At 38.3% G+C, this 10985-nt stretch overlaps 2 protein-coding genes across 2 annotated transcripts; both read right to left on the bottom strand.

Annotated features, from left to right (window-relative positions):
- Positions 1–3591: 3591 nt before the first annotated feature.
- On the bottom strand, positions 3592–7169 carry LOC107646062 (stachyose synthase-like). The gene is made up of 4 exons (XM_016350255.3): positions 5557–7169; positions 5279–5456; positions 4811–5178; positions 3592–4364 (listed from the first exon to the last, which is right to left on the bottom strand). Exons 1-4 carry the CDS (start codon positions 7033–7035, stop codon positions 3795–3797), a joined length of 2595 nt encoding a protein of 864 aa, XP_016205741.1. The 5' UTR covers positions 7036–7169; the 3' UTR covers positions 3592–3794.
- Positions 7170–8382: 1213 nt separating this feature from the next.
- Positions 8383–9328, bottom strand: LOC148554591 (uncharacterized). Its single transcript, XM_088490392.1, has 3 exons — positions 9098–9328; positions 8901–9002; positions 8383–8811 (listed from the first exon to the last, which is right to left on the bottom strand). Exons 1-3 carry the CDS (start codon positions 9326–9328, stop codon positions 8383–8385), a joined length of 762 nt encoding a protein of 253 aa, XP_088346518.1.
- Between the last annotated feature and the right edge of the window lie 1657 nt (positions 9329–10985).

Here is a 10985-nt window from a genome sequence, read left to right as displayed (position 1 = left end):
AATAGCATAAGCAATCACAAATATATGATTGTTAGCATCCTGACCACATGCTGTAAGGATTTGCCCCCATGTAATGTCTTCAGAAAGGCCCCATCCAGTCCTATCAAAGGTCTACAACCTGCCATAAACCTCCTCTTACAAGCATCGAGGCAGACATAAAATCGTTCAAACAGGAGAGCACTCTGGGGCATGGGGATGACACCAACTTGAATTGTGGATCCGGAGTTGCTAGTCAGTAGTTCATTAGTATAGTCCCACACTAACCCGTACTGAGCTATTTTATCTCCCTCAACGACCTTCCTAGCAGCTTTCAAGGCTCTAGTGATACATGTGCTGTTCAAATACACGTTACACTTCCTAACAAACCAGTCATAAACCTCTCGGTGCTTCATGGTGGGATGTTTCCTAAGCTTAGGGACTAATTTACTAAGTGTCCATGTTTGGGTGGCAGCTCTATTCTTCCTCCTCCTAGGACATGTGTGGTTATCAACCAGAGTTTTAATTTGCCAAGACCCGTCTGGTTTGTTACATGCACAGTATACAACCCATAGACAATCATCACTCTTACAAACAGCTCTAACTCTAACTTTATCATTCTTTACGAATGAGATATTTCTACCCCACTGAATTGTATAATCTCTAGTGGCTTGCATAAATTCAGACTTTGACTTAAATACCATACTAACCTCAAATTTCAGTTGCCCAAACTTAGTTTTCTCATTAAATTGAGGGTATACTATTGGTGATTCCTCATCAGACTCCAACTGTTTACCAGAATCTTCTGAATGCCATGAATCAGCATCTGAGTCTCCTTCAAGGTCATATCATCCTCATCTAAATCTGCCAAAAAAATTTTCAGCACTTAAGGTAACCAGACCATAAATGGCAAATAAATTAAGTAACCACTAACCCTAAGGAAGTAAACATACCAGAATCAGAACTCTGTTCGTCCTCAGAACCCTCATAGCTAGAGTCATCAGTTTCTATTTCTTTGTCCGCTAATCTTGTCTTAGGAGGCCTATGCTTCTCTCTTACTTCAGATTTGGAGTCCTTTCTTCCACCACTGTTCCTGTTGTCAGTCTCATCATCACTCTCACTGCTATACAGGTCGTCTCCTACAACTTTAGGAGACCTATACAATTCATCTTCAGTACTCTCATATGAGTCATGAGAGTTACTGTCTTCTTCCTGGATGGGAACTTCTTTCACATGCCTCCCAAATCTGGTCTGTCTGCAGCCACTACCACCATCTTTGTTCTTATTACTATTTCCTTGTGAGTCATTGGCTCTTTCAGATGGTGTATTGGGTTGAGGTGGAACTGCACTGCTCTGACGGGTGACCTTCTTGGGCTGAGAGTGGGGATTCATGGGCTGCGAAGGAACCTTCATGGGCTGAGTGGTGGCCTGGCTGGGCTTGTGGGCCTTCATACTGGGCTGAGAATTGGGCCTCTTTGCTGGTATTTTGGGCTGAAAGTTGGACTTCATAGTTGGCTTGTTAGGCTGATAGCTGGGCTGTGGAAATGACTTAGTGGGCACATGGTTTTGTTTCTTAGACTCACGGTGACTAGTGGTGGCCATCTTGCCAGGTTCAGAATGGGTAGTCTTTGCTTGGGAAGACTTCTGTTGCTTGCTACTTTCTGCTTCCACATTGCCAACACCCTCAACCATGTTGTCTACTATACATGGCTGTGAAATACGGTGTTCAAGGTAAATATTGATCACATGTTGGTTTCTCCTACAATCCTTACACATTGCAACCAAATCTGCATCTGTAACTAAGCTTCTCAAACCAGAAGACAGGGGCACTCCAGGAGCTTTCCACCAACAGTTTCCATCTTCAATGTATCCCAACTCCTTATAGTAGCCCCTTACGAAGAACACATCAAGTGTGTCTCCATCAACACCCATCAAGACTTCGGTGTTGTCGGGTTCATATATCATATCCCCCTCAACAGAGTTTTTAAACATTCCACCATGGTGAAAGACAAAAGTCATGGGAGGACCCTCCATCTATAATAACAGAGACAATAATACCATTATCAAACAAAATAAAACATACCAAAACAAACATGCAACAACCCAGTACAACCATCACTAAAATGGAAGAACCCTACCTAACAAATCATCACAAATGCCAGTAACAGTAGGGGTGACAACGGGGCGGGTAGGGGCGGGTTTTTGCTCTACCCGACCCCGCCCCGCCCTATAAAAAACCCGCATAAAACCCGCCCCGCCCTACCCGCGGGTTGTAAAATGTTAAACCCTAACCCGCCCCTATAATTATTAAATCCAACAAATAAAATTAAATTTTAAAAATTATATAACCACCATTTACATACATAATATAAATTAAAGTAAAAATTTATATATGATATAATATTATTAATTATTTTACTAATTATTTTATATATGTTACATATATTATATATTAAAAATATATATATTTACATATATATTATATAAATCGGGGCGGGTTCAACCTAAACCCGACCCCGCCCTGCCCCGCCCAAGAACCCGCCCCGTTAAAACCCGCCCCGAGCGGGTAGGAGCGGGATGGGTACCCGCGGGTTCGGGTAGTGTTGCCACCCCTAAGTAACAGCAAACCATTTCAACTCACTCATATCATACAACAACAGTCATGCAAACTGTTACTCACCCCAAACCCTACCCACAATCAGATGAACCCATCACTCACGCCACTACGAAGACATCATGCCACATAATAACTCAATAAACAATAAAAACGATTCATTCTTACTTATAAAAGTCGAGATGGCTTCCTCCACTATCAATGTTGCTCCAGGAGACGATCACCGCTGTATTCAGTACCAATACCTCTTCCAAGCTACCGGTCTTCCTACGTTGACGAAGGTTGATGGCCTGCTTCAAGTGTTGGGTCGAAGGCTTAGGGCATAGCTTGACGCAGACGACAAGTTTTGGAGCGAAACAGAGTGAGATGCTTGTTGGCAGAGGGGGTGATGGGTTGCAACATTTTGAATCTCTCCTGGACACCAAACGACGTCGTCTCAGTTCATGGAGGCCATTGATTCAAAACGGCGTCGTTTTGTTACTGTGTCACACGGGCACTTAACGGTACACGTCACCCGACGTTAGCCAGCTCAGCGGACGAATTGACGAAAGGACTAACGTGGTTATCTTCGACATCTTTTGGGGACGATTTGATTAAGTTTATCATTCGGGGACTCATATGGAGAACGAGGTATCTTTCAGAGACGATTTTGAATATTAACTCAAATTTAGCAGGATATAATCTGGATTGAGTGTTTCATGACCCAATAAATATGTTTGGACTAAGAGGGTGTCTCCAATAAATGTGTTTGGACTAAGAGGGTGTCTTGGGCCCAATAGGAATACCGGATCGGAACACATACAAATGTAATTCTATTGCCTAACAATTATAGTTAAGCATAATCAAGAGGCGCCTGACCAAAAAAAAAAAAAAAAGAAAAGCATAATCAAGAGGCAAGTACAAAAAATGAGAAAAGCATAATCAAGAGGATTTGATTATATTATCATTAACATAGGCTTTGCCATTACTTAGCTTGTTTCACTATACAATTCATACTTGCATTGTTAAAAATAGAGATGTTGTTACACTTCAAAAAGAAATAGAGCAATAATTAATACATTAAATCAAATATCAATCACTAAATAATACAAAACAGACTCCTATATATTTACAATAATTATATTATATTATCAAGTAAAGTTGTACCTATATATATCTTCAAGCCAAACAGAAATCAAATACAATCACCCAAAAAAGAAAAAATCTAAAAGATAATTGCTAAATCAGAAACACCACCATCCTCTTGAATCCAAGGAAGGTTGACTGTTAACTTGCCATCTGGCAGCCACTCAAAAGGCACATCAACTCCATTCAATTGAAACTTTTTTGGAGATTCATTTGAGTAAGCAAGGAAGTTTCCACCACCTTTAACCTTAACCTTAGCACCAATCTCAACATATTCCAATTCTTGAATTGTACCAACATTATTGAACATGTTTGTTATCCCAATTGGTGCAAACTTGATATTATTCCTGCCACTTAGCTTTGTCACTGCCACAAAGCTGAAGAGTTCAAAGGTGGAAGGTTGTAATGTAAATCTAATTGGTTCAGATTTAGGAGTCATCAAATGCAGCTTCTTAGCTTGGTTATGATACACTGCATATTCTTCTGCATTACCCATATGAACTGTTTCATCCTTTTGGTCCCATTCAACTTCACTCACATGAACTGAACCTTCTACTGCTTTGTAGCACTCAGGAAAACCCCTGAACGTGTGTTCTTTAGGATCCCAACCAGCTCCTTGACAGTTGAAAGCACCAATAACTCCTCCAAACTGTTATTACATACAAGATTTTAACATTGAATTAGATATCATATGGTGATCAATTGAAAAATTGCACAAAAATGTATAATGTAGTAGTACAAAAGATTATGCCACTAAGAAAACTATCCAAAACTTTTTGTTATTCCATAATGTTAGAAGTTAGAAATATAATTATTCATGCATCTCCTATCAATTTAAGTTTTCAGAAGAAGTGGTATTATGACATATATCAGAATTTCTATTATTTGAAAGTATAGAATTCAATTCTTGTTGACTCCAAAAAGAAAGAATTTCCATATAGGGCCAATAAAAAGAGAAAGAAATCCTATGAAAAAAACACGCAAATCCAAAAAGAGGCTTTATTTCATTCGTCTCCTCCTGTCAACTTAAGTTTCAGGGAGATAGTATCATAAGACAATATGACTTAACATAGTATGATGAAGTGAGATAGATACCTTATTTAAGTTCCAAATTTTGAGGAGAGTTTTGTGGTCAAATAGAGGGTTCTTGAAGAGACAATCTCTTGTTGGAAGTGGGAAATGTATGCATCTAGGGACAGTGCCATCAGGGAACACAAGGCTCTTGATGAGATCAAAGTCATGGAAGCCAACACTGTCACTCACATAAACTTGAGAGCCACAAATGGCTCTTGAACCTGCATGAAACTTGGCACAAACATGATCTGATTGGAACATGTCCCAATCTGGCTGAATGATTTGCCCCATCCACAAGCTGTTGTATGAGCAATGAATCATGTGTACCCCTTGTAGCCAAAACACTCCCATGGGGTCACCATATGGATCTTGGAACCAAAAATCATCCCCTAAAAACAACACAAGTTTTGCAACTTTTGATTAGAATATTATTGCTCTTGATGGATCTGTGAATATAGTGAAAAAGCAATGGTTTTGTTTACTGCTTACCAACTCTTGCCATGGAAAGTTGCTTTGTTCCAAGAAAGAAAAAGTCATTGCACTGCTGCATGCTAGCTATTATTCCACTTCCATTGAAATTCTTGACTATGGAGTTTGTCAATCCATCATAATAAGCCTTTGCAAGCTCAACTCTGCCTCCATATTCATCAGACACATACTCAAGGCACTGTGATCAGAGAAAAAAGAAAAAACAGTTTAGAATAATCAAAGCTAATGGGTAGTTGAATGAAATGAGAAATTAAAACATAAGAAAGAGAAGAACTCACATGAATGACATCAATTTTAACTCCTGTAACACCAGATTTGGCAAGATAAGAGTGCATAGATTCATAAAAGTCATTGGCTTGATCAGGATGAACAAGACCAATGGAACCTTCAACAAGTTTCACCACAGCAAGATCAGGCATAGTTCCATCAAGTCCTGGTGATAGTTTGCAATGGATTATCTTGGATTTCAGGTGTGTAGCTCCTGGCCTCACACCACCCCATGCACCACAAAGTGCATGCCATACATATATATCATCCAACCCTTTAAACTTTGTCCTCAAATCCCTTGTGAAAGCCTTCAATCCACACTCCTCTGCCTTTTCTCCACATTCACTTTTATTCTTCTTCATGTTTTGATCTCCTCCACCTAAGAGATCATCAATTTCTTTCTCTACCAACTTGATCCTTGCTTCAATCTCTGCCAAATCAGAGCTTCCGGATTTAACTGCTTTGTCTCGATTCTTCACCAAACGTTCAAGTTCAATCCCCTTTGAGATCAATGCCTTGGGCTTGTTTGGATCAAAAGGAGGAGCATTAGGACCTAAGATGAGTCCTCTTTTGTAACTCTTGAACTTGTCACATTCTTCAAACCTGTGAAGCCTTGCTGTCATTTGTTGTCCACCCAAGATAAGATTCTTGGCATCTTCATATGGGTCATCAGCATCATCATAATTGATGCTTTGCCATCCATCATCAATGATCACAAACCTTGGAGACACACCACCAATCTCAGCAAAATCCTTCAAGCCATGAAAAACTCCAACAGGCTCCACGGATAAGTAGAATGCATCCCAAGTGCACCAACCAAACTTGTCAACAATGCTGGGGAGATTCTTCTCTTCCAAGAGCTTAAAAGTGTTGAGATGAACTCTCAGAGCACTATAAGCCTCTCTGAACAAGTTGTATGGATTCTCAGACAAATGAACATAAGCAATTGAATTAAAACTCGAAGCTTTCACTTGTGTGGAGCCACTCTCTGCACAAATCATGATGTGGGAATCAGAGCCAGGGTGGAGTGCAGACCTGAAACTTCCTTCAATGATAGGAATGATGATCACATAGGAATTGAGCTCAGGAACATGAAGAAGAACCCATTGAGTTTCCATCTGAAGATCAGAGCCAGAAGTTCCAACCCATTGGGTTGACCACCATGTCTTGAACCTGAATATGCTTAGAAAGTTTCTGTCAGTGAAACTTCCCAAGGAGTTCATCAACCTATCAGAGGGTTCAGACTGTGAGAATCCGAGGAATCCACCTTTGTGAGAAGCAGCAAGAACACGGTTAAGTAGTGAAGGTGGTGCATCAACATCAGATGAATGGGGTTTGGAAGAGAACGGAGTAAAAGAGACATTGTGAGGGACTTGAGAGAGTAATGGGACACCTTTCACTGAGAGCTTGGAATCTGACAAGTGAAAAACGTTTTCTAAGGAAGTGGGTTTGGTGAGTGAAGTAATAACAGGTTCATTTGGAGGTGCCATGGTGGAAGATGAAGAAGATAGATAGGTGAACAACAGAGAAGAATTGAAATGAATGAAAGCAGGTAAATATGCAGCAGAAAAAGAGCAAGAGAAATTTAACAGGTGCGAAGAACAATGGAGACAAGTGTTACAATGGCAACTGACAAGGCAGCGTAACGTGTATATATATAGAACAACATCATGCTTAGTCTCACCTGTTAAGGTTTTTTCTTTATTCTTTCCTTTTTTTTTTTCAGAAATAAATAATAATAGAATTACAATTTGCAAGACAAATAAAGAGTAAACACTTTAATTGGATTTAGAAAATTTTAAATTGAACACATTATTTTTTAAGAAACTGTTATATGTATTTATACTTTATACGGAATGATATACAAAAATATGAAAAATATTTTTTTTTTAATTTCTTAAATAAAAATGTGTATAATAATTTTTGTTATAAAAATTTTATAAAATAAATAAATTTAAAATTTAACTGGTTTTAATATTGAAAATAATAAAATTGATGAGTAATAGTTTTATTTATTTTCAAAATATCATAATTAAAAATATTATTTATATATCAAAATCAGTCATTTCACATCAATTGCTGTATTTTTATATGGTAAAATACGGTATATATATACATTGTACACCAGCGAACAATACTTCATGCACGAAAATAAAACAACTCAGTTTCAATTGTATCACTACTTCTCAATTTCTTCTCTTCTTTGCACAGTACCGCTCACTCTACTACAAGAAAAGTGCTGCTGTCGGATTTTTTGTCGAAAAAATGAACAAATTCCGATGGTAAATAAATTATTGTTGGAAAAAAATTAAACGGTATAAATCTCACCGATAAATATTTATTATCAAAATTTTTTCATCCGACCGTAATTACTATCGGATTCTATGACAGATTATCTGTTCGAAAAAACATTTAGTTACTAGCAGATTTTTTCGACGATAATATTGGCGCCACAATATGTTGTTTCTTACACTATTACCGTTGGATTATTCTCTCGATAAATCCGACAGTAATGCCAATTTTTTTAAAAGAAAAATTGTGAAATAAATGGTTAAGTTTAATTTTTTATTTAAATTTATTTTTCACATAATTAATGGTCAATTTATAAATAAAAAAATTTATTATTTAAAATAAATAATAAAATGTTCAAATAAATTAAAAATCAAGTAAATCAAATAAATATAATAAAACAATAAAACGAAACACTAATAACTAAAGATTCAGGTAGTCTTCATCGTCGTCGTTCTTGTGGCCCTAATGAGGTGGTGTAGAAGGCGGTGATATACTGATATCTGTGTGCCACCAGCAGAGATGATGCCAGCGGCGCGCATATGAACTTAGTACACCTCCATATGATCCTCCATCCGCTGAAGCCGCTTCAGCTGCTCCCTCCACTCCAGTCTGAGGTCATCCATATCCGTCACGCGTGTGAGGATCTCCTTATACCTCTTTCGATCATTCAGCTCTTGAGTCTGCTGGTGAAGGTTGCGGGTGAGCTCCTGCACCTGCAGCCTCAAATCCATGCCTTCCTTGGGCTCGACGGCTCGACTGGTGGCAGAGACAGACGATAGCCTCAACATGGAGGTGCGGAGGCTGCTGGCGAAGAATGACCCCAGCTCGTATACGTAGTTCTTGTATAGCGCTGAGGCGGTCACATGACAAACCGCATCGAAATCGACGACTAAAGTAGCAGATCCATCAGTAGCGTCCTCCCCACTTTGTTGAGATTGCTGAGTCGCGGCCTCTAGTCTCTGCGTGTAGGACTCCTGTGTAACACATGTTATTGTGATTAGTACGACAGCTATACAGTTAATCTCTAATTTTATATCAGAATATCATATGTATGTTTACTCACATAATGATCCTGAGACCGCTGATCAGCAAATCTCACTTTGTTCTCCTTCAACGTGTGGGCGTATTTGAACGTATCCACCAATGTCGCCTCGGGATCCAACGACTTCAATTACACATGTTGCATTGAAAAAATATAATTAGAAAGCCTAGTACTGATATGTGAAAGAATATAACTAAGTTAATATAGAAATTAAAGACACTACATACCAGTATGACCTTAGTCTTCACAAAGGTCGCTGAACAGTATGTATACTTGGACGACCTGGCCGATATCCTGTTAGCTCTGTTGGTGAGACTTCGATGCCTAAACCCCTCATCGGTCTCCCAATGAACTAATAGAACCTTATTTATTTCCAGTCGGAGCCAGGTCGTTAGGTGGTCCCGCCCCTCACGAACATCCTTTAGCATCTGCTGCAGCCGTCGACCCATTCGATAGTTGTATATTTTTCTAATGAGGGCATTGTGAGACGCGTCCCATATAAAGTATAGCTTCACAAAGAAGCTTTAGAATTAGTTAATCAAAATATAAGATATAAACTAGCAAAAAAAAAATTGAAACTAAAAAAAATTAATTACCGCCCATTTCTGAAATCACCGCTATTTGGTCTCATAGGGAATTTTTTTTGTAGTTGGGCCAGAGGTGGTCGTACATCAGTTTGATGACGTTGTTTATCTCCTGAGTATATACGTTATAGAAATTTCAGCAGAGTTTCATTTATAACTAGAATGCGCCACAATCAATGAACAACATACACTTTCAGTAATTCAATAATCAGGAACATGAAATACTTTCAGCCATTTAAACCTACAGCCTTAAATCCACTAAACTAGAATCAATAATCAGACACTTTCAGCAATTCAATGATCAGGAAATATAGAAACACTTTCAGCCATTCAAACCTACAGCCCTAAATCCACTAAACTAGAATCAATAATCAGACACTGCAATTCAATAAACCTATAGCCCTAAATCCACTAAACAAGAATCAACAATCAGACACTTTCAACAATTCAATAATCAAGAAACATGAAACACTTTCAGTCATTCAAACCTACAGTCCTAAATCTACTAAACTAGAATCAATATTCAGACACTTTCAGCAATTCAATAATCAGGAAATATAGAATTACTACAGCCCTAAGTCCACTAAACTAGAATCAATAATTAGACACTTTTAGCAATTCAATAATCAGGAAATATAGAAATACTTTCAGCCATTCAAACCTATAGCCCTAAATCCATTAAACTAGAATAAATAATCAGACACTTTCAACAATTCAATCATTAGAAAATATAGAAGACTTAAAGTGATACCTACCCCGTGCCGCCATCAAGCTAAATCGTCAACCGTACGATGGAAGGTGGTAGAGGGGCATCAGCTGCCTCACTTTTGTGAGAGAACTCCGGGGTCGTGGCTTCCGTCGCTGGAGACGGCGGCGTCGCCGTAGACGGAGGGACGTAGTTGGGGTTAGATACCATGATGAACGGTTGGTCCGCTAAACCCATAACCTGTGATGTCACCGGGGTTGTCAGAGTAGAGGGAGAGGATTCAGAATTTTCGGGGGTACCGGAAGAAACTCTCCCTCTATCCCGACCAAGATTACGACCACGACTAGTAGCCTGATCCGCCAGACTTCTACCCATCGTCATGTCTGCAAAAAAGAGCAAAACCAACCGTAACGCAGTGAATCACCATAATTTAGACAATTTCAAACAACTCTAACAACAATATTTAGCAATTTAGTTCAATAATCAAAACACTTTTCAAAGTTCAAACTCAACTCAATTAGCACGCCAAAGATGATTTCAAAACATTTGCGAGTTAAAAATAAGAAAACAATCAACAAAAAGCTCAATAATGTACATAACACATATAATAATATACATAACACATATACTCAAAATAATATTTCTTCCTAAAATATCACGTTTTTAAAATAAGAAAAATTTCATTGGATAATTGGAATAATGTCAATTTTTTCTTTACATTATGAATTTATATAAACCAATTCAACAATCAACAAAACCTCATCATATTCATAATCAGCAAAACCACTGCATATTCATATTTATAAACAAATTCAT

Source organism: Arachis ipaensis, chromosome B6, assembly GCF_059453495.1.
Source record: "Arachis ipaensis isolate K30076 ecotype BB chromosome B6, ASM5945349v1, whole genome shotgun sequence".
NCBI classification, from domain to species: domain Eukaryota; kingdom Viridiplantae; phylum Streptophyta; class Magnoliopsida; order Fabales; family Fabaceae; genus Arachis; species Arachis ipaensis.
This window is presented reverse-complemented; position numbering and strand designations above follow the sequence as displayed.

Excerpts from the sequence above, each read along its gene's own strand:
- LOC107646062 (XM_016350255.3), bottom strand. The coding sequence starts at position 7,035 with ATGGCACCTCCAAATGAACCTGTTATTACTTCACTCACCAAACCCACT. Across the intron at positions 5,457-5,556 it reads TTAAAATTGATGTCATTCAT|TGCCTTGAGTATGTGTCTGA; the intron begins GTGAGTTCTTCT and ends CTCTGATCACAG. Across the intron at positions 5,179-5,278 it reads ACTTTCCATGGCAAGAGTTG|GGGATGATTTTTGGTTCCAA; the intron begins GTAAGCAGTAAA and ends TGTTGTTTTTAG.
- LOC148554591 (XM_088490392.1), bottom strand. The coding sequence starts at position 9,328 with ATGGGTCGACGGCTGCAGCAGATGCTAAAGGATGTTCGTGAGGGGCGG. Across the intron at positions 9,003-9,097 it reads AGGTCATACTGGTATGTAGT|TCGTTGGATCCCGAGGCGAC; the intron begins GTCTTTAATTTC and ends GTGTAATTGAAG. Across the intron at positions 8,812-8,900 it reads AGCGGTCTCAGGATCATTAT|GAGTCCTACACGCAGAGACT; the intron begins GTGAGTAAACAT and ends TGTGTTACACAG.